At 45.7% G+C, this 23,578-nt stretch overlaps 1 protein-coding gene across 5 annotated transcripts; it reads right to left on the bottom strand.

Moving 5' to 3' along the window:
• Positions 1-564: 564 nt before the first annotated feature.
• DUSP29 (dual specificity phosphatase 29) lies at positions 565-15,649 on the bottom strand. 5 transcript variants are annotated; one of them, XM_083440588.1, is made up of 5 exons: positions 15,521-15,649; positions 11,148-11,264; positions 6,230-6,438; positions 2,788-3,008; positions 565-874 (listed from the first exon to the last, which is right to left on the bottom strand). In XM_083440588.1, the coding sequence occupies exons 2-5, from the start codon at positions 11,181-11,183 to the stop codon at positions 624-626; spliced, it is 717 nt and encodes a 238-aa protein (XP_083296714.1). In that variant the 5' UTR covers positions 11,184-11,264; positions 15,521-15,649; the 3' UTR covers positions 565-623. The 5 variants fall into 5 exon arrangements, with proteins under 5 accessions (XP_083296714.1, XP_083296716.1, XP_083296715.1 ...); XM_083440590.1 differs by lacking the exon at positions 11,148-11,264 and having other exon boundaries at positions 15,521-15,598; XM_083440589.1 differs by lacking the exons at positions 11,148-11,264; positions 15,521-15,649 and adding an exon at positions 7,661-8,356.
• Between the last annotated feature and the right edge of the window lie 7,929 nt (positions 15,650-23,578).

Here is a 23,578-nt window from a genome sequence, read left to right as displayed (position 1 = left end):
ACCATTTGCACGTGTTCATTGGAGTCTATGCAAATAAGAAAATAGTCTCTTATACTGTTTTTGAGGGTGAGATTTGAAAGAAGTCCACCCAGGAGACAGATGACCCAGGAAGGTCCATCTACCAACCCTATCAATATGGTGTGTGTGTGTGTGTGTGTGTGTGTGTGTGTGTGTACTGAAATACAGAGATGCCCTTTTCTGACCATACGCTAGAGCAATTGGAGGCCTCCTGACCCACAAAGTTAAAACAAGTGACAAACAGTTTCCAGCAGTGACTCTTTGTCAATCCCGCTTGGTCCTTTCTTCTTATGCACTGTTGGTTGACTCTTTGGGTGACTGGGTTATCAGGTTTCTTCCCAAGCCCCCTCCTCTGTAAAAGAACGCTCTGAAAAACAGCATGAAGGAAGCCTTCTCTGTGTATTTCAAGTTTCTTTGAAGACCTCCTACCATGTTAGTGCATTTTCCAGCTGAAAATACGCTTAAGGCATTTGAAGTGCTCCTGAGTCTCTTCCCCGCCCCTACTCCCCCAGCTTTACTTGGTAACAAATGACACCCTTTGCCTAATTGTTTTCAAGTTTCCCATTTCTTTTTAAAGCTCATTCTTTTCTAGAAAATAGGGAATGTTAGATCTCCGTCTCTGTGCTGGCCTCTTGGTTACACTCCATCCCGTTTGTGGCTTTGCTCCTCTCCAGGGCCAGCTTTATGTCCAGTTCTCTGAGCTGTTTCAGGAAGCCACGGTTTGGGAGAATGCACCGGTGCTTGAGCACTTGATCAATGGCATCAACCACAGTCATGTTCTTGTAAATCATCAGATACGCCAAGACCAAGGCAGCTGAGCGGCTCCGACCCATGGCACAGTGGACCAGAATCTTGCCTGTGGAAGTGAAGAAAAAGAGAGAGACCATTCAGATTCTTTGCCACTGGCACTTCTCCATTTGTCATTGGTGTTGGGCAAATGCAGGGGAGCGGGTGGCGCTGTGGTCTAAACCACTGAGCCTCATGGGCTTGCTGATCGGATGGTCGGCGGTTCGAATTCGCGCAACAGAGTGAGCTCCAGTTGCTCTGTCCTAGCTCCTGCCAACCTAGCAGTTTAAAAGCACGCCTGTGCAAGCAGATAAATAGGTACTGTTGTGGCGGGAAGGTAAACGGCATTTCCGTGCGCTCTGGTGTTCCGTTGTGCTAGAAGCGGTTTAGTCATGCTGGCCACATGACCTAGAAAGCTGTCTTGTGGACAAACGCCTGCTCCCTCGGCCTGAAAGCGAGATGAGCACTGCAACCCCATAGTCGCCTTTGGCTGGGCTTAACCGTCCAGGGGTCCTTTACCTTTACTTTTATACTTACATGGGGTCATATGTGAGTGGTGGGTATGGATTTCTCGTGTTTAGATTGGCTTGTGATTTATGACATGAATTATTCTGGTATGGCACTGTTCTCTTTATTTTGCAGTTTGACTAGAGAGGATCTGGTCTCCAGACCTTACCCCCAGTCTTAACCCTTTAAGCACTCTGCCAGGCTCATAAGCACTGCAACTAAAGGAGGACACCCCCACCCCACCCCGGATCATGAATGTGTGGTAGGGATGATTGATTGATTGATTTTGAAAAGCCCACCCAGAGTCAAGGACTGTCTCAGGTACATGGATTTCAAACTACTCTTGTCTTATTCTGGTCCTGTGGAGGAGCCCTCAGAGAAAGGCAGGTTGGCTGTTGCAGCACCACAGACAGCACCTAGTGAGCAACTGGCGCTTGCAAGGTTTCAAAGTGGATCTGGGCTTATGGAGACTGTCCCAGACTCCATTCATTTTTGGGAGAACTAGAATCTCTTAAAGGAGCACACTGTAAAGGTAAAGGGACCCCTGACCATTAGGTCCAGTCGTGGCGGACTCTGGGGTTGCGACGCTCATCTCGCTTTATTGGCCGAGGGAGCCAGCGTACAGCTTCCGGGTCATGTGGCCAGCATGACTAAGCTGCTTCTGGTGAACCAGAGCAGCGCACGGAAATGCCGTTTACCTTCCCGCAGGAGCGGTACCTATTTATCTACTTGCACTGGCGTGCTTTCGAACTACTAGGTTGGCAGAAGCAGGGACCCAGCAATGGGAGCTCACCCCGTCGCGGGGATTCGAACCGCGAACCTTCTGATCGGCAAGTCCTAGGCTCTCTGGTTTAACCCACAGCGCCACCCGCATCCCTTTTGGGCACACTGTAACATGTGACAAATGCATGCATCCAGTTCGCCATGTCTACATGTGGTGAGGAGCTCCAATAGGTGAAACAGTTCTGTCCCTTGACCACCGTCGCTTCCACCACTGCCCATGAAAGGGGCAAAGCATTCTGGCAGGATTGGAGCGCTTGCCATGAGCTTATGCTATTTTCAGCTCCTGCATTAAGGCAGCTGACTCAAATGGTTAGCTTTTAAACAAGAGGTGCTCAAAGTGGGAGATTTGTTGCCTGCTTCAGAAGGAACTCTCAGTGTTTGGGAGCAGACTGTTTATGCTCTGCGTTCTGCGTATACTCGGAGGTTCTTTGATTGCTTGTTCTAGTTTATGTGTCCATTTTTTCTTTAAAAAAGCATCGCTGCACATGGGAAGGAGTGGTGCTGAATGGGTGTGATTTAAATGGGGGCAGATGGGGATGCAGCATCTGTAGTAGCTCCCACCCATACGGACACAGGATCACAGGGTTAGAGAAAACACCCATTCCTGGTCATGGTCTTAGGTTTGGCAGGCTCACACACCATGCCAGTTAGGCCATTGCAGATAACTCCCAGACGGAAGCCCATTTTCCTTACTTGTTTCATTCTGGAGTGCTCTATCAATGAATTCAGCAGCAGAGTAAAAGAACTGGCTAAGATTGAAGGTGGGCAGATCATCTGCCTCTACTCCGTGGTACTCAATGTCCATGTCCCTGTAGTATTCTGGTCCCGTATCTACGTTCCACCGGCCATGGGCTGCGTTGAGGATGTGGGTGAAGCCGGCTTTCTCAAGGCTGTAGCGATCAAGGGCTGTTTTCCTAGGTCAAAGCAATCAAAAGCTGTTAGGCAAGGGCACTGCGGTTACGGCATAGTTCAGTTGGCATGGCATGAGAATCTCAAAGTATAGTAGTAATAATATATTAATAATAATATAATTTATTTATACCCTTCCCATCTGGCTGGGTTTCCCCAGCCACTCTGGGTGGCTCCCGACATAATATTAAAAACTCAATAAAACATCAAACATTAAAAACTTCTCTAAACAGGGTTGCCTTCAGATGTTTACTAAAAGCCAGATAGTGAGTGGATGCCACTACCAAGAAGGCCCTCTGCCTGGTTCCCTGTAACCTCACTTCTCGCAGTGAGGGAACCGCCAGAAGGCCCTCAGAGCTGGACCTCAGTGTCCGGGCTGGACGATGGGGGTAGAGACACTCCTTCATGACTTTGAGACCAACGTTGGGCAAAAGATTCCAGCATTGCAGGGGGTTGCACTAGATGACCCTCGTGGTGCCTTGCAGCTCTTTTGTTGTTTAGTCGTTTAGTCGTGTCCGACCCTTCGTGACCCCATGGATCAGAACACGCCAGGCACACCTGTCTTACACTGCCTCCCGCAGTTTGGTCAAACTCATGCTGGTAGCTGCGTGAACTCTACAGCTCCTTGATTCTATTATTCTGTGCTGCCAGAGAGCCAGTGTGGTTAAGAGTGGTAGTCTTGTAATCTGGGGAACCGGGTTCGTGTCTCCGCTCCTCCACATGCAACTGCTGGGTGACTGGGCTTCTCTGAAGTCTCTCAGCCCCACTCACCTCACAGAGTGTTTGTTATGGGGGAGGAAGGGAAAGGAGAATGTTAGCCGCTTTGAGACTCCTGAAGGGGAGTGATAAAGCGGGATATCAAATCCAAACTCTTCTTCTGCTCCTTTCGAAGGCTGAGCCGAAGGGCGGCTGTTGTTGGAACAACACCAGAGCTCTCTTGATTCTATGATTCATCACTTTCGTCTCTTCCCCACCTCAATGGTACGCTGAACACAAGCATGATCTATTTCTACAGCTGTTTGTGTGAAAAGAGTGCCCACTCAATGCTTTTCACAGCTCAGCTATGGCGTATGCAGGTACCCGGATGGTACACACATTGAATGTAACGTGTACATCCTTTTTGTATTGGATGGGATGGCTTACGCTTTTCAGTGGAGGCTGTTCCCGTCAAGTGGTTGGACCATGAAATTGCCTGTTCAGGGATGCCTGCCCTAGCTAGTGAGGGCACTCACTCCAAAAGTTAGAGGGAGCCCTGTCAGGCAAAGTGCCCCAGCCCCAGCTGACAAAGCATCACAGTGAGTTAGGCAGATGGGCAAACGTTTATTTAACTGAAACAGATTAATAAGGGCACAAGAAGGTGATTGCCTGCTAGGACCCAGATCCTGCAGGAACTTAAAATTAAGGAAAACTGGGACATTCTGGGATCAAATCAGAAACTGGGATGGCTTCTGTAAATCCTGGACTGTCCCTGGAAAATAGGGACACTTGGAGGGTCTGAAATAGCAGACTTTCTGTTTGCACACTCTTGCTGTTTAAAGGCAGTGCCAGGGAGAGAAGTCCTTTTTGTATCAACTGTAGCTGCAAAAGTACTTTCCCATGAAAACCACTAGATTAGGTAACAGCCACAATAGCCTCCTGGTAATCCCATTCTTGGACTTCCTTAGGGGTTCCTAATAGAACTATCTCCGTCCCACCCCACCCCCCAAAAAGAAGTTTGATACATATATTGTGTCTGAATTGATGCTTTCTGGCTCTGGGCTTTAATTAAGGTGCCACGTAGTGAAATCCATGTGTTCTTTTAAAAATACATTTTTAAAAAAGTTTTGCATCATAGGACACCCACTTTTACATATAAAGCAGTTTTTAAACATTTCTGTACAAGTTCAATATGAGTATCGGTTCCGAAAAGGAGCCCTGCACCACTTATTTTTAAATTTCTGCTTTTTCACAAAAGTGTCCAATTCCTGGCATTACATTCTTGCAGCTCCCCAGTAAAAGACTTTGGAAAGGGTAGCATCCCATGAAACTCGAAGCTTTGTTTATTACATGTCTGAAAGCGCTTGTAAAAGTTTCATTCCTTCTGGGCAGTGTCTACAACAGCATTCTATTACAAAAGGAATGAAGAGCAAATTAGATGTTGCACCAAAACGCATGCAAGTTTTTGGTGGGTTTCTTCTCCTCTTTTTAATGTAAAGCAGCTTTGGGGAGGCTTTGATTTGGAGCAGAGAGACAGCATTGCGGATGTGGGGAGGGAAGACTCCGGGGTGTCTTTCCCACCAATGCTCTCTCACTCAAAATCATCTCTCGCCCAAGCTGCTTTTTCTCCATACACATCTCTGCAGGGAATCAGTATGTGTACAAATTTCAAGCAAATGCTGACATAAAACAGGCAGGGAGTGGTTAGAATTGTGAAGAAGGGACAAATTAGGACCCTCGTATTTACGGGACCGCCTCTCCTGGTATGCCAACAGAGGACCTTAAGGTCCATGAATAACCACAGCTTAGATATCCCGGGCCCTAAGGAAATCAGACTATCCTCCACCAGGGCCAGGGCCTTTTCAGTGATGGCTCTGACCTGGTGGAATGCTCTGTCCCTTGAGACTAGGGCCCTTCAGGATTTAACCTTTTGTCAGGCCTGTAAGAAAGAGCTATTCCACCTGGCTTTTAATTTGAATTCAGCCTGATCTTTTATTTTCCTTCTCTTCCCTCCCCCCCCCCCTTTTATGAAGATCACTCGCTCTGAGACCCCGCAGCTAATTCTCCCCTGGCCTCCTCGCTGGCCCAAGGAGGACCAATTTCAGCCAGCTAGCCCTGGGGATTATCTAATTGATTTTTGAATTTTATTGTTAGTCATGTTTTTATACTGTATTTTATGCTGCTTTTATAATTAAGTGTTTTAAAGTGTTTTAACTTTGTTGTTAGCCACCCTGAACCCGGCTTTCGAACCGGGAAGGGCGGGGTATAAATAAAATTATTATTATTATTATTATTATTATTATTTATTAAATTCTCTGATTTTAAGGCCACCTACCAAACCTCTAAACCCCTTTATTTACCTCCTGCCCCAGAAATACATTTCAATTATCCTACACAGAATCTGCACTTGCATTTGCACAGCATAGCCCAGAGAGGATGATGTCAGAGCCACATTTCCACTGTGATCCAGTCATTACAGGCCTAATGATCTCCATGACTACTGGAGGCCATGTGTCTTGGCATAACTTACTCATCTCCTATGTAGAGGTTGGGCCAGACTTCGTTGACGTGGGTGTACTTTGGGCTGCCTTTCCAGAAGAGCCTCTCCAGGTCAAACGCTCCAGGGGTGCAGTAGTCCCCGTTGGGGTCTACTTTGACGGCTGCGTAAGCACTGATCTTCCCAGATTTCAGGGCCATTGAAGAGCTTGATGGATGACGGTGGAAATAAAATCCAAAAACCTGCAACACCAAGCAGAAGGTGAGGTTTCTGTTAAGAGACCCAAGTGAACACAGTTCTCCCTAGAGATTATATTGGCATTGTTGTACCTTAGGTAAAGGTAAAGGGACCCCTGACCATTAGGTCCAGTCGTGACCGACTCTGGGGTTGCAGCGCTCATCTCGCTTTATTGGCCGAGGGATCCGGCGTACATGTGGCTAGCATGACTAAGCCGCTTCTGGCGAACCAGAGCAGCGCATGGAAACGCCGTTTACCTTCCCCTCTGGAGCGGTACCTATTTATCTACTTGCACTTTGACGTGCTTTTGAACTGCTAGGTTGGCAGGAGCAGGGACTGAGCAACGGGAGCTCACCCCGTCGCAGGGATTCGAACCGCCAACCTTCTGATCGGCAAGTCCTAGGTTCTGTGGTTTAACCCACAGTGCCACCCACATCCCACCTGTTGTACCTTACAACAAGCCTATTAGGACTGTTTTTTTTAAAGGGGGGGGGATAAGGCTATTTATATGACAATTTTTGACTGATGAAAAGCACCTCTCTGGGTGGCACTTTTTCCTTTTTCTTTGCAGCGCAGAGGGGGTAATTTAAACTGGAGATTACGGATGAGAGGCATCTCAGCTTCACTCTGCCCTCAGGCAGAACATATGTTTCTGCTTTGACTCTGGAGGAGCTTATAATGAAAAATTTAAAATATTGGCCAACTCAACCTCTCATCTCTCGAATGAAAAAGCCGAAGCAGTGGTATTGTGAGAAAGGTTAGTCAAAATGAGGACCTAACATCCAAATCCTTTTTGTGTTTCTGAAGGTTTGAGGTACCTGGCTCTATTTGAAACCTTTTAATAAAAAAAGCACCACACATACCATGGAGTAATTGGGGGTTGTATTTGCCAAACTTTGTGAAGTGCTTAAAAAGAAATCTGATCCCAGCCCCATTATTTGCTCTCGCCCCTGTCCAGGGTGACACTTTAATTGAGGTGGGGGAGAGGAGAAAGTGCTCATTCCAAAAGCTGTCTAGGATTGTACCTGTTCCCCCTTTCTCCTGGACTAGATGTTAGTCAATCTCCATATGTAAAATATGGCTTCCTCCAAGAGAGTCTAACTGGTGGGTGGCTTATGGCTTAGAATGCTCATCGTGAGGCAGTTAAACTGGTCATTTCCACAGCAAACACAATAATATGGCCTACAGCAAGGCTGATGATGAGGTAAAGTTAATACTCCCACTTACCTTTCTTTATGGACCCAAACAATGTCAGACAAGCTCTTGGTGGCTGGACTTGTATGGCGAACCTTCTCCCCTCACAATAATGCGCATCTACAAACATGGAATTTTGGCTGTGTCTGCCAATAGGTAGGACTCAACAAACAGGGTTTCCCCACAGGCAAGCAGGGGCTGTGAGTGTTGTGTTGAGGTTTCAAAACTCCAATTTAGAAGCAATGGCTAGATTTTTAAGGGCTTTGTCAGAATTGATGCTTTTGAATTATGGTGCTGGAGGAGACTCTTGAGAGTCCCATGGACTGCAAGAAGATCAAACCTATCCATTCTGAAGGAAATCAGCCCTGAGTGCTCACTGGTAGGGCAGATCCTGAAGCGGAGGCTCCAATACTTTGGCCACCTCGTGAGAAGAGAAGACTCCCTGGAAAAGACCCTGATGTTGGGAAAGATGGAGGGCACAAGTAGAAGGGGACGACAGAGGACGAGATGGTTGGATAGTGTTTTCGAGGGTACCGGCATGGGTTTGACCAAACTGCGGGAGGCAGTGGAAGACAGGAGTGCCTGGCGTGCTCTGGTCCATGGGGTCACGAAGAGTCGGACATGACTAAACGACTAAACAACAACAAGTAAGAAAGCCTGTTAGCTGGTGAAAGCCAGGCTTGTCCATCATCTGTCCCCTCACCAACTTCCTGGTAATGTTGTGCCCTTGACTCCTGTAATGGAACCAGATTTCTGGTGTGATGATAATATGATAATTATAATCGTATTACAATTATGGAGCAGCTTTTCAGCTGACTTCCAGAGAAAAGCCGAATGGCATCCCGTTCAAGATGACTCATCCGCTGGGGGAAGATGATCTAAAACATTCTGAGCTGCCATTAGGGCCCTAATTGCTTTGAGTGCCTTGGCAGGAAAGTGGTATATTTACAGACAGGCAATAAATCAATGAAGAGAGGATAGAAGTTGACAGTGAGCACATGGAAACTAATGGCAGACAATAAAATAGGCTGCAGTGTCACTGGGAAAATGACGCACAATGAAAACATTTCAAGAAGGATCACACAATGTATGTGTTTCTATGCTAATGCTAGAAGATTGAGCCAAGTTGGGGGAAGCAGAGTGTCTGACATTTGCTTACAGGAAAAAATAAGGCTTCTCCGGGCTTATCAGAGAACACTAGCAGAACAAAAAGATGCTTATCTCTAGATTTAAAATCTATGAAAAGGGGAGAGTAATGTTGTATTGGGTTGGGAGTTGCATTGATATATATGTCAAAGAAGGCACAGAGGGCCATAAATCAGAACTTGTACAAGAAACAGATTTAGCTGTAGAATCATTATGTGTAGAAGAATCAGGCCGAAACAGGAAAATAGTAATACTCCCCTAAACCAAGTTCTGATGGTGATTTACAGACATTAAAAAAAATCAGAGAAGCAGCTAAAGGAGGCAGCGGAAGACCCCCTTAGCTAAAGTGGTGCTTCAGGTTAAGAACAGTTTCAGATTAAGAACGGACCTCCGGAATGAATTAAGTATGTAACCAGAGGTACCACTGGACATTAAAAAGGCAGGAAACCAGCTGTGGCGTTTGCCCATTCATTTGAAAATGTCTGTACAGGGGACAGAGAAAGGGTTAAAATGTAGACCAATAGGAAAGCCGGAGGCGGAGCCCACCTGTTTATAAAAGGACTTAGCCCGAGGTTTGGGTGTGGTTAGTTGGTTGGTTTTAGTGGGTTGGTTGTTTGGGAAAGGCAGTTGGAAAAGCAGTTGGCAGGCAGTTGGAAATAGAGAGACAGTTAGTGGGTTCTTGTGTGAGGGGGGGTAGAAGAGAGACAGAATAAAATAAGACTAAGAAGGTAAAGAGTAATGTCTGGAATGTGGTTAAAGTTTGTTTGTGTCTGCAGTAAACTACAATGTTCTTTGTTAATGTGACTGAGACTAAGTGATTTACCGGGGAAGACCTGGTTGGTGGCAGCGGATTAGTGGTGTACAACCGGGGGCTCCGTACGAACGCCACACCAGCAAATAAGAGAGTGGGACTTTTTGAAGAATAAGGTATGGAAGAAATACTAAAGGAAGATGTGGAAACTGAATACATGCAAAAATATCTGTCTCAGTCTTCACTGATATTTGAGAGAGGCCAGCACCTAAGCCACTGCTTTTGAGGAGTTCAGAAAAATAACTGTCAAACAGAGGTGTGATAAAGGATGATTTAAACAAAATTTAAACAAATTTAATGGACAAATTAAAGTTAAATAAATTCATAGTTTGGCTGGTGGTCTCCTGGGGTAGGTTTTTCATACCTTGGAAACCAAATTCCATGATACTTGGTTATCCATTGGCTGGCTGGCTGGTTTGCAGAAATTGCATGGGAATATTGAATGCCTTTGCAAGGTAACTATTAGGACAGATTTCATTTCCATGTAACTTTGACTATCTAGAGCAGGGATGGGGAACGAGCATCTCTCCAGCTGTTGCAGGACTACAGCTTCTATCTCGGATTTTAACTATGCTGGCTTGGACTGATGGGAGTTGAAGTCAAACAACAACTGGAGGGCCATGATCTAGGGTTAGCTGTTCTGCAGGTGCACAGTTATAGTACTCCTTGTTCCCTGTTGCTGTCTGCTTTCAGTGCTTGGTGGTCTTGAGTCAATTCAGAAGGCATGGGAAGATGATCTTTTTCCTTCTCTGACTCAGGGCAAAAAAAGCCTGACCACCTTCCACCATCATAATCCAAGTGGACAAAGCCCAGATCACACACCAGCCAATTTGCATTAAATGTGGAGTGCATTGGTGTAGGTGCCGTCTGGTCATTTGTGGATTGATAGCCTTGTTTTCCAGGAAGATGGTTGATGTTCATCAAGGACTCGTCCACACTTTGCTTGTCCCATGCCTGGAAAGCACGGGTCTGAGCAGTTTTCCACTTTTTCTGTGCTTTCAAGGCACTTTCTAGCATTTTCCCTGCCACTTTCCCTGGGAAAAGCTGCTCTTTACTGCTTAATCATAGCAAGCATCAATCTGCAGAAAACCCTGCTGATGTTTGCTCTGATTCAGCAGTAAAGAGCGGGTTTGTCCAAGGAAAAGCAATGGTACAAGCAGAAGTGTGGATGAGCCGCAATACAAGCTAATGACCAGTGATGGTCTCCTGATGGCCCAGAATTTCTCAAGTTATTAGAGAGAGACCCATCAGGAGACAAAACCCAGCAGTCTTAGAGAGAGTGAGAGCCGAGGGTTTATTTCTAGAGATAGTTGAAACTGGGGGTATTCTGTTGGGGAGGGTGCTATTTTCCGGGGATTTGCTGTCTGTTTTTAGAAGTCATCATGCTTCCTATAAACTTATTTACAAATACATTGCTTCAAGGCAGCCTGTTAATTGGGCATTCATCCTGATCTGTTTGCTAGGAAGTTGCTGTTGTATTAATTACCCACCCTTCACCCTAAGATACCAGGGTGGGTTAGAACAATTAAAACACAGTATGAAAAACAGTTCAAAACAACTTACAATCACAGAAATAAGGTGGGTCTTAAAAATGCACATCTCAAGGGTCAAGGGCCTGGGAAAAGAGGTGCGTCTTCAACATTCCCCGAAAGCTGTCTAATGAAGATGTCAGGTGCACCCCTGTGGGGACGGAGAGCCACAACTTAGGGGATGCCACAGAAAATGCCCTCTCCCAAGCCACCACCCCACAATCTTCTGAGCGTAGTGGAATAAACAAGGCCTGCTCTGCTGATTTCAGCACCTGAGAGGGTCTGTAGGGATGAAGGTGGTCTTTAAGGATTCCGCTTACTGGCCCATGCCCAGCCCATCACCTCCAAGCAATGGTCTAACACCTCAACGGCCTCAGACCAGTATATCTGAAGGAGCGCCTCCACCCCCATTGTTCTACCCGGACACTGAGGTCCAGCGTTGAGGGCCTTCTGGCAGTTCCCTCACTGCGAGAAGCCAAGTTACAGGGAACCAGGCAGAGGGCCTTCTCAGTAGTGGCACCCGCCCTGTGGAATGCCCTCCCACCAGATGTCAAAGAGAACAACTATCAGACTTTTAGAAGACATCTGAAGGCAGCCCTGTTTAGGGAAGCGTTTAATGTTTGATGCATTTCTTATTTTAATATTTTGTCCGGGAGGCCCGGTCAGATGCGCAGGGTATAAATAATAAATTGTTGTTGTTGTTATCAACTGCCTCTCCTGATTCAGGTGAAGATTGAGAGATAGAGCTAGGTGTCATCTTCAAACTGATGGCACTTCCAAATCTCCTGATAACAATGCCCAGAGGCTTCATTTAGATGTTAAATAGCACAGGGGACAAAATGGAACTCTGTGGGGCATCACAGGGCAACTCCCATGGCATTGGACAGCAGGCTCCCACGACCACATTCTGGAAACATCCCAGGAGGTAAGAACAGAACCACTGAATCAAAGTAAAAGGTAAAGGACCCCTGGACGGTTAAGTCCAGTCAAAGGCAAGCATGGGGTTGCGGTGCTCATCTCACTTTCAGGCCAAGGGAGCTGACATTTGTCCACAGACAGCTTTCTGGGTTATGTGGTCAGAATGACTAAACCACTTTTGGTGCAATGGAACACTGTGATGGAAACCAGAGCACACGGAAACGCAGTTTACCTTCCCACCGCAGCGGTTTATCTACTTGCACTGGCATGCTTTTGAACTGCTAGGTTGGCAGGAGCTGGGACAGAGCAACGGGAGCTCACCCCGTCGCGGGGATTCGAACCACCAACTTTCTGATTGGCCAGCCCAAGAGACTCAGAGGTCTAGACCACAGCGCCACCCACATCCACCACTGAAGCACAGTGCCCCCAACCACCACCTCCCTGGGCCGCTCTAGAAGGATATTGTAGTTAGCAATATGGAAAGCAGCTGAAAGAGGGAGGAGAACAAACTCTGCCGTGTTGCTCCATCTCTCTCCTGGTCAAAGCAATCAACCAAGGTGAGGGGTGCATTTTCAGTGCCATGACCAGGCGTGAAGCCAGACTGGAATGGATCCAAGTCATCCGCTTCTTCCAAGCATGCCTGAAGTTGAACCACCACCACTTTGCCCCCCAAAGGGGATATTTGACTCTTGGTAGTTGTTCAACCACCTCCATCAAGGCAGATTGCATCTTCCCCTTCTCCAACAAAGCCTTAATCACTTCCTGGACCCGTCCAGTCAGCCCCCTATGGCTATCTCTAAGAAGCCAAAATGGACATGGGTCAAGGAGCCAGGTGGCCAGCTATACTTCAAGCAGCTTGCCCTCCGCACCCCCAGGTTGCAATAATCTAAACTGATCCAGTATAGATTGAATAAACCATGCTCTAAACACCACCACTGGACTTGCTCTAGCTGTGGCATTGAGGGATTTTGTCCCTAAAGCACCTTGCAGAGTTGTCACAGCAGGCTTCTGAGGGTGCCAGAGCGATGCCACAATGGCCACGTTTAGTCGGGTTCAGACAGAATCTTATGCCACCTGCTCTCTTATGCCAAACCTCCTGTTTCATCGCACCCTTGACTTTCCAGGCGGAAAGATGGCTATTGTTACAAAATGCATTGGCAGGATGGATTTTGTAAAAGCAACCTACTGCAGCCTGGTATCTACCAGGAGTTGTTAGGTTTCCAGCTATCACCAGTCTCCAGCTAGCATGGTCCATGGTTAGGAAGAAGGTGGAGTCTAGTCCAACAGCAACTGGAAGTCACCAGGCTTGGGGAGGCTGGTGTAAAGCACCAGGAGGGATGGTTTACTCTGAACTTGCTCCACAAGATCATCAGCTTGGATAGCTCTGTTGGTTAGAGTGTGATGCCGATGATGCCAAAGTTGCAGGTTCAGTCCCTGTATGGGACAGCTGCATATTCCTGCATTGTAGGGGGCTGGACTTGGGGTCCTTTCCAACTCTACAATTCTTTGATTCCCTAAGTACCTGTAAAGCTAACTTCACACCTCTTTTTCTTCAGCAGCATTGACTCATAAAAGTCTAGCTCTTTGCACTGGTCCTACACTACTAGCACAAGGTAGAAGCGAAGAACCAACACAGGGGTCTGTTGTGTCTGCTTCTGTGCGCCAAGTACAGATCAGAATGCATGTTAGCTGCTGACCCTTCTGTTGAGGCAGGACTAAGCACTGCCATAGGATCTGTCTGTGCCAAAAGAATTCTGTGGATCAGGCTGCCCATGCTTAGCACAGCAGATCAGGTATCGGTAGGCTATGGAGAGAGACTGTGTGTTTGAATGCATACCCTCCAACCTCTTGAAATCCCCAAACTGGGATGTGCGTCTGTGATCTGTGTGAGATGATGGAGTCAAAAATACGTGCTTTTTTGGGGGGGGCAATGTGCTTGTGCATTTTGGAGCAATGCACAGGGTTGCGTAATTGCATCTCCCCCCAAAAAGCGGATTTTGGGGGGTGAGATTTTGGTGTGAAATCACATGAGTTCACAGTACCCCCAATGGCCACCATGCTCTTGCATAAGAAAACTGGATGTCCTGTCCTGTTTTTTTCTGGGACGCTTGCAAGTTATGATGAATGGGTTAAGATCCAAGGGTCATCTTTTGGATATATTTGAGTTTTAAATGGATAATGCTGAAGCAATGCATTTTCGGAGTATTTATTTACTTTTTGTTTCTAGCTCCTAATAACTATAGCAACATTTTGCCAACACAGATCAGTTACCCAATTTCTGTATTAAAGCGGAACCATAGGCATGGCAGGAGAAATAGGAGCAGGTGCAACAACCCCACTGCCCTCTCAAAATGGCACTCCTGCTGTGGAGACCTTAAAGTGCTACTCTGGTTACATGATATTTTGCAAATCCTAGCAACCACCCAAAGGAGCCTCGTGGCTCACTATGTACCTGTCACTTATTAGGAGAGAAGGCAGGCCCTGGATTTCAATATGCTTATCTGATCAAAGATGCAATATTTGCAAACAATGCAGTTTTCATGGCGCAGGGATGACTTTACTTCAGATCTCCCACTTAAACAACAACAGCAACTAAAAATGAATGGAAGATCGATGTCTGAAAATATGCTGCTAAGAATCCTGCCGAATTGATTTTGGGTGGATTTAATGGCAATAGCTTCTTTGAAAAGAATCCCCTCTAACTTTCTTAAAACAAAACAAAGAAAGTTAATTTAATCCTTATCATTCTAATTTCTCAGATATTGTTTTTGGTGGTTGTTTCTTTAGGGGAAGGGGAAATTGTGAAGAGGTTTTTCTGTGTTTGTCTCGTGCAGTTGTAGTTTAAAATGAGTTTGCGTATAATCTCTTTTATGTCACTATTCCTTTACCCTCTGTCTGCATCTCTTCTCTACTCGCTTGTATATTCTCCAGGCCAGCAATTTCTTTTTTAAAAATCGTTTTCGCACTTGGTCTTCACTGCCAGCGCATGTGGTTAACATGAAGCCAGTTCAGCTGGGTTGGCTGACATAAGGCATTAAAATTTCCTGAATGACAGACACAAGCCATCTATAGTAGAAGCAGGGCAATAGAATTCGATGTGAGGGAAGGGGAATTGAAAGAAAATAAAGAGCTGAGGAGCAGAGGAGAAGGGAGGGGAGAGCATCTAAAAGATCCCCAGAGTAGATTTTTAAATCTCCCAAAACAGATCTCCGTTTAGCATAAACGATAAAAAGTTTCGTCCAATAGGAAAGAAAGAAGTGCAGCTCATTGTATAATATTTTGGAATGCTGAATGACCTCACTGTATCCCCAAATGAATGAATCTCTAATGTTACTTGTGCCTCTTCCCTGAAATGGTTTTAAGAAGCCAGCAGCTCCTTTGCAAAGGCAGCTAAACGTTCAGCTTCCCCCCTTGCCTGGTTGTCCTCTCCCAGAATTTTTTAAGGGAAAGGGCGAAAAGGGAGCCCAGCATTCTCTCATCTTGCCTTACCTGTGACTTTATCCAGGAGCTGTAGGTAGCGTGGATCTTCGGAGTGTGACAGGGACGGCAAAGGAAATCTTTGCCAACTTTGAAACTGGCATCTATTTTTAGAGCAGGATTTGCTGACTGACCTTGTGTGATACCCACTCAAAGGGGAGAATCTTTACATCTGCTACTAAAACGACTCCCTAATGTGACCTGAAACCGGTGGCCTCGGCAGTTCAGCAACTCCAGGCTGCTGGAGCAGATCAGGGTGCAAGTCAGAGAGGCTCGTGTGCGTGTCGTGAAGGCTCCAGTTGTGTGCAAAAAGGCATATTTGGACCTATGCTAGCCTCGGGTCAGAGGCCATACCAGCTATCCCTTTACATGGTATGTAACTCGTCGGAGCTGCCAGGGTTGCTCTGTGCCTCCTAACGCTATAAGTCTTTATTATTTATCTATCATAAGAGTCCTTATAGGGACGCGGGTGGCGCTGTGGTCTAAACCGCTGTGCCTAGGGCTTGCCGATCAGAAGGTCAGCGGTTTGAATCCCTGTGACGGGGTGAGCTCCCGTTGCTCGGTCCCTGCTCCTGTCAACCTAGCAGTTCGAAAGCACGTCAAAGTGCAAGTAGATTAATAGGTACCGCTCCGGCAGGAAGGTAAACGGCGTTTCTGTGAGCTGCTCTGGTTTGCCAGAAGCGGCTTGGCCATGCTGGCCACATGACCCGGAATAACTGTCTGTGGACAAACACTGGCTCCCTCGGCCTATAGAGTGAGATGAGCGTGCAACCCCAGAGTCGTCCGCGACTGGACCTTTATCTTTACCTTTACCAAGAGTCCTTATACCAGCTGGTCCAGTATTGTCTACTTAGACTGCAGCAGTTATCCAGGGTTTCTCGCCAGGGGTCCTAGCCAACCCCAGAGCTTGATTCTTTTTAATTTTTTTATACATTTATTTATTTCGTTTTTCAGATTAAAGTTTTACAATCACACATACAACATAAAAACAAGATTCCAGAGAATCTCCTGGGCTTCCCTCCTCCCCTTTGTGGGTCCTATTGTTAATCATTTCCTCCTGCATCTTTTATGATAATCTTTTATATCTCCATTCCAGTCATACCTCGGGTTGAAGTAGCTTTGGGATAAGTATTTTTGCGTTGCGTGCTGCGGCGACCCGGAAGTAACGCACTTTGTGCCGCTCATGCATACGCAGACGGTCAAAATGATGTCACACGCATGCACAGAAGCAGCGAATCGCGACCCGCGCATGCGCGGATGCAGGTTGCGTTTGCTTCTGGATGCGAACGGGGCTCCGGAATGGATCCCGTTTGCATCCAGAGGTACCACTGTATATCCAAAATTCACCATTAAACTACAAGTGTTATTCCAATCCTACTGACAATTTTAAGCGTTTACAGTGGTCTTCAAGGTAAGTTATAAATTTCCCCCATTCCTTATTAAAATTTTGGTTTTCCTGATTTCTGATTCTTCCAGTCATTTTTGCCATTTCGGCATAATCCATTGTAATGGTTCTAGGGGTTGCTCGTGCGTAAATCGGTGCCAACACCTGGCTGAGTTGCCTGAGTGAAACTTTCCTGTCCGGACAGCCACTCACCCGTGGCTGTCTCAGTTGCTGGCAGAATCCGTCAGGGGGCGTTTCTTGAACTTCTTCCAGCATAAAAGTTCTTTGATGCCTAGTCGCCGCCTACTCTCCCTGCGCGGAAACTTTCTGCGCAGGGAGGGTGTGGGCACCGGAGGACCCGTGCTCTCCCCGCTGGTACCTGGCAAAGAGTCTTGGAGCCACCTCGCCGATTCCCCCATCTGCCCCCCTCCTCCACTGGTGCTACGCTGATTTCCTTCCCCAGAAGATGTGTTGCTTCTCTCCCTCCTGGGATGCTCTCCGGAATCCCTCTGGAGCCCTCCCTCTCCTTCTGGCTCCGATGGCAGTTCCCTGACATCCATCAACTTAATCTGCCATTCTTCTCTGGTAGGGACTTTGTCTTCTTTCTATCTCCGGGCCAACGGAGCTTGATCCTTTTTAAATGGTGGTGGGAACTGGAGTGAAGGCAGGCTCAAAGGCTTGCCAGTATATTGATTGTGGGTGTGATGGTGCTCTTGAGGCCTTCCCCTGCTGTCTGGAAAACCTCTGAGATTGTCCACGCTCTTCCCCAGGGGAATTACCTTCCCCGCCTCTCCTTGAAACGGAAGATGTTGCTCAGCTTCTTTGGAAAACTGAAGTGTGTGCCTATGTACTCTTTCTGTCTTTCGGAGAGAGGGGTTCTGATCTGAGAGAGGGAAGAGAGAAGCAAAAGAGGGCTGGCACTCAAAAAATATGTGTTCAGGGTCCTAAAAGGGTTAGCAATCCCCACTCTAGAATTTAGACCTGGTGTTTTGATGATGATGATGATGATGATGATGATGATGATGATGATGATGATAATAATAATAATAATAATAATATACCCTGCCCATCTGGCTGGATTTCCCCAGCCACTCTGGGTCCCCAAGAGAATATTAAAAACACGATCAAACATAAAACATAAAACTCTTCCCTAAACAGGGTTGCCTTCACATGTCGTCTAAAAGTCAGATAGTTGTTTATTTCAAATCAAATATGATTGAACGAACGCACCCACAAAAAGTGTACCATTCTCCTCTCCTTTCTGCTCCATCCTTGTAGCCTCTTTCCCATCCAGAAAATAAACATTGCTGAATGTGGTTTTGAGCTGCGGCTTTTTGAAAAGCACAGCCAGGTCCAGGGTGGAATTTTAAAGTTTGATTAGACGTTCTTGGGTAACTGTTATGGTTGGTTTACTAGGCGATCTTCCTTCAGAAGCCAATGCCGAATACACCAAGGCTAGGGTCAAGTAAATTGACTCAACCAGTGAGAGGTTTCAGTGCTTACCTGAGTTCTGTTTTTGGTTTTTTTACTGGTCACTGGAGGCTTATGGCATGTTAAATTTATGTACAAATTTACAGGCTGAGCACAGGTGGAGGGACAGCTTAACACTCCAGTGTTTCCCACACCCAAGGCAGCCAGCACCCCAAAAATGCTGGCAAAGCCCAAATTCAGCTTTAACCGTGTGTGTCTGTTCAGAACTGCTCTCTGACTCTCCCAGCAGATACAGTCCATGGATGCACATCACAAGAACAGCCCAAGCTATTAGTCTTCTTTTGTTAAGCCCAAGACTCTGGTCAGCTATTATTACTTCAAGGCAACCTGAAATTTGAAAGCAGCATTCGTTTAACTCTGCATGCAGTAAACCACTGGGCCTCTTGGACTTGCTGATCAGAAAGTCAACGGTTTGAATCCCCACAACAGAGTGAGCTCCCGTTGCTGTGTCCCAGCTCCTGCCAGCCTAGCAGTTTGAAAGCACACCAGTACAAGGAGATAAATAGGTACCACTGCAGTGGGAAGGTATATGGCGTTTCCGTGCGCTCTGGTTTCCGTCATGGTGTCCCGTTGCGCCAGAAGCATAGAATCATAGAATCATAGAATCATAGAATCATAGAGTTGGAAGAGACCACAAGGGTCATCGAGTCCAACCCCCTGCCAAGCAGGAAACACCATCAGAGCACTCCTGACATATGGTTGTCAAGCCTCTGCTTAAAGACCTCCAAAGAAGGAGACTCCACCACACTCCTTGGCAGCAAATTCCACTGTCGAACAGCTCTTACTGTCAGGAAGTTCTTCCTAATGTTTAGGTGGAATCTTCTTTCTTGTAGTTTGTATCCATTGCTCCGTGTCCGCTTCTCTGGAGCAGCAGAAAACAACCTTTCTCCCTCCTCTATGTGACATCCTTTTATATATTTGAACATGGCTATCATATCACCCCTTAACCTCCTCTTCTCCAGGCGGTTTAAGCGGTTTAGGCCTGCTGGCCACATGACCAGGAAAGCTGTCTGTGGGCAAATGCTGACTCCCTCAGCCTGAAAGTGAGATGAGCGCTGCAACCCCATAGTCGCCTTTGACTGGACTTAACTGTCCACGGGTCCTTTACCTATTACCTTTTTTTACAGTTAGTATACTACAGAAAATGCAAGCAGAAAATGGTGGCTATTACAAAGCTGATGTCCTCCACATACGACATGACTTCCAAAACATAGGAGGGTCTATAGCTCAATGGAAGAGGACATCTCTGCATAAAGAGAAACCCAGATTTGGAAAGCCCTGGCAAATAGAGCAGCTAATACAGGCTAAATCATGGGTAGGCAAACTAAGGCCTGGTGGCCAGATCCGGTCCAATCACCTTCTAAATCCGGCCCACGAACGGTCCGGGAATCAGCGTGTTTTTACATGAGTAGAATGTGTGTCCTTTTATTTAAAATGCATCTCTGGGTTATTTGTGGGGCATAGGAATTCGTTCTTTCTTTCTTTTTCAAAATATAGTCCAGCTCCCCACAAGGTCTGAGGGACAGTGAACCGGCCCCCTGCTGAAAAAGTTTGCTGACCCTGGGCTAAATGAACCAACAGAGTCTCAGTTGGTTTAAGGCACCTTAATGCGTTCGTAAGTTGAGTGTTTATGAAATTCTCTGTATTTCCCTCTCTATCGACAGCCCTTTGTTATGACATTTAAATGACATATTAAGTAAACCACAATTTGAATTAAGATAAAAACATTTTGAAGAGTTGTCCAGATTTTAGTAACCAGCAAGTGGTATAGTTTAGCAAGTTGCAAAACTGGTGCAGGAAAATCACACTGAAAAGGCAAATTTTGCAATGAAAGAATTAGAATAGATTTAGGAGACTGAAGAGCAGTGCAGATATGCTTCAAACAAGCAAAATATAAAGTATGGTCTATTTTTATTAATGATTGGCATCAATTACAGAAGGGTTTGTCCTTGTTTTGAAATTGTTGTTGTTGTTAAATCAATGTCTTAACGTAGCAACCACATTTAGTTTAAATATTTTTACTAATTTTGCTACTTTTTCAAAGCTGCTGATGCTCTCTGTAATATATAAATTAAAGTCGAGCGCTGGTTATTCCAATAGGGTGACCAAAGCAAAATTCAGCTAACATCCTGACTCTTTGCCACTTAGGAACGAGCCTCTTAATCTGAGAGTCAGACTGGATGTTCTTTAGGTACCTGTGGCCCTGTGGTTTTATTTATGTGAACGATGAAATGTTCCCATTTTCAGAATTGCAGTATGAATTTTGCTTTTGGAAGCCAGTTGGATTGTATGAGCATGAATAGATTGTGGCTTTTTGTTGTTCTGTTACTGATACCTTCTTGAGTGTCTGGAATATTAAACTGAAATGGATACTCTTGTTTATCCCTTGCTGTCAAAACAATGCATGCTCCTTTTGCCTCTCTAGAATTAAACCAAATGTTTCCGAGTCAGTCTTGGCTCCTAGGGATAAGCATTCTGCTTCGGAGACAATACTGTTTATTACAGTGAACTCTTTCTCTCTCCACCTCTCCTGTTGCTGCCTTGAAAATATGAACAATTTAGAAGCCAAGCTGGTCAAGCGACTATGTTATACCATGTGTCTCCCATTTTCCCCTGCTTTGTCAGGAAATGCTCTCAGATCTACACTTTCTGAAGTTGGACACCAGCAACTGAGGCATTCTGGCCTAGCTACCCGAGGTGCCAAACCTGAGCCTTTGTTGTTCCTCTTCAGACTCCAGGTCAGGATGCACATGACTGAGTACACATCTATAAATACTAAGAAAAGCAGTAGTCTTTATTGTTTTATTACAGTACAGTGGTGCCCCGCAAGACGAATGCCTCGCAAGATGGAAAACCCGCAAGACGAAAGGGTTTTCCGTTTGCAGAGGCGCTTCGCAAGACGAATTTCCCTATGGGCTTGCTTCACAAGACGAAAAATGACGAAAAAAATTGAAATTTTTCCCCACTCCAAAACCCCTTTTCCTGAAGCGCTAAGCTGCTAAAAGCATTTTAGCAGCAAAACCGCTAATCCCCCACCCCTTAAAAAGCCGTTTTTAGCCCTTAAAATGTCAATAGTGCTAATAGCGCTACTCCGTCAATGGGCTTGCTTCGCAAGACGAAAAAACCGCAAGACGAAAAGACCCGCGGAACGGATACTTTTCGTCTTGCGAGGCACCACTGTATTTTAATTTTTATACTGCTTGTAAACCTCTTAAGTGGTTTACAAGAACGGCTCAGGACCGCAATACCTCAAGGACCGCCTCTTTCCATATGAACCTACCCGGACCCTGATATCATCTTCTGAGGCCTCCTCCACGAGAGGGCCGGAGAGTGGCAACATGAAAATAGGCCTTTTCTGCAGTGGCTCCCCACTGAATGAATGAATGAATTTTATTTGCGTCAGCCATCGGCCATAGCAATAAAACAATATAATATACAAAGAACAGAAATAAAAAGTCAGTTACAGTCATACCTTGGGTTACAGGTGTTTCAGGTTGCACAGTTTTGGGTTGTGCACTGCGCTGAACCCGGAAGTACCGGAACGGATTACTTCTGGATTTCGGCGCTTGTGCATGTGCAGATGTGCTAAATCGTGCTTTGCGTATGCGCAGAAGCGCTGTATCGCAACCCGCACATGCGCAGACGGGTTGTGGGCACTGTGGGTTGCGAAAGTGTTTCTCACACAGATCACGTTCACAACCCGAGCGTCCACTGTATATAAAATTCATTTTAGGGTTTTGAATCAATAGTCAAATAGTGGATCTTATTCTAATTGCCCCAGCTAAAAACCAAGCGTCAGGGCCAAACTGCCTTTCCAACATATGTTTCAATTGGCTGTATTGCCATTGTGTTTCACTGGTTAATCCATACTTTACTTGCAAAGTCTTATATTCCACAAATTTGTAATTTTCATCAATTAATTGATTCAGTGTCAAAATACCCTTTTGCATCCAATTTTGCCAAATTATTACTTGATTTCCAATTTTTAATTTTGGGTTGGCCCATATTGTTAATTTCTCGCACTGATAGGGGCCGTCCTTATTTTTATTTATATTCATCCAAATTTTTATAGGTGCTTTAATAGTCTCCAGGATAATAGGATATTTCATAAAATTGGAGCAGAGTTTAGTCCACCCTACAAGAGGTTCAAAGAAACTATATTTGAGAGTAGCCCAGTTGGGATTCCTGCTAGCTCTCCAATCATTAGTCTTACTCAGCAGGTAGGCCTGGTGATATAGTTCCAGATTTGGGAGACCAAAGCCACCTTCATTAGTTGGAAGTTGCATTTTATGTAGTGATATTTTTGGTGGCTTTGTACCCCACAGGCACGATCTAAATAGTTGATTTATTTTTTGGAAGTAAAATTTGGGGATATGTATTGGTAATCCTCTACGAATGTATAAAAGCTTTGGAACAACATTCATTTTGAGGACATTAACCTTTCCCCAAAGGGAAAGGTTTAGAGGTCCCCACCTTTCAATATCAAAAGAAATCTCATATGATTTGATTCAGATTTAATTTTACAATTTGGTCTATAGCTGATGAAATCATTATACCGAAGTATTTAATAAAGTCTTTGCACACCCGAAATTGATGGTTTCCTCTACAATGTAGCCCTTGGCATGATAATCTCATTCCTCAAGTCTTTATAAAGAGTGCAAGCCAGAAGGGCATGCGCCACCAATTCAGTACTGGTTTTAACTTTCAAAGCCCTATACGGCCTAGGACCCTCATACCTACGGGACCGCCTCTCCTGGTATGCCCCACAGAGGAACTTACGGTCCTCAAATAAAAACATCTTGAAGGTCCCAGGCCACAGAGAGGTTAGGCTGGCCTCAACTAGAGCCAGGGCTTTTTCGGCTGCGGCTCCAACCTGGTGGAACGCTCTGTCACAAGAGACAAGGGCCCTGCAGGACTTGACATCTTTCCGCAGGGCCTGCAAGACAGAGCTGCTCCACCAGGCCTTTGGTCAGGGTGCAGCCTGACTCCCTCCTTTGGCAATCTTTACAAAACTTTAGTTTATGGTTGCCATCAATTTTGATTTTAGTTAATTTTATAATGTTTTATAATGTTGCACTATTTTAGTGTTGTTAGCCGCCCCGAGCCCGGCTTTGGCTGGGGAGGGCGGGATATAAATAAAATTTATTATTATTATTATTATTATTATTATTATTATTATTATTACTGCTCCCCGT

Source organism: Podarcis tiliguerta, assembly GCF_965153285.1.
Source record: "Podarcis tiliguerta genome assembly, chromosome: 5".
NCBI classification, from domain to species: domain Eukaryota; kingdom Metazoa; phylum Chordata; class Lepidosauria; order Squamata; family Lacertidae; genus Podarcis; species Podarcis tiliguerta.
This window is presented reverse-complemented; position numbering and strand designations above follow the sequence as displayed.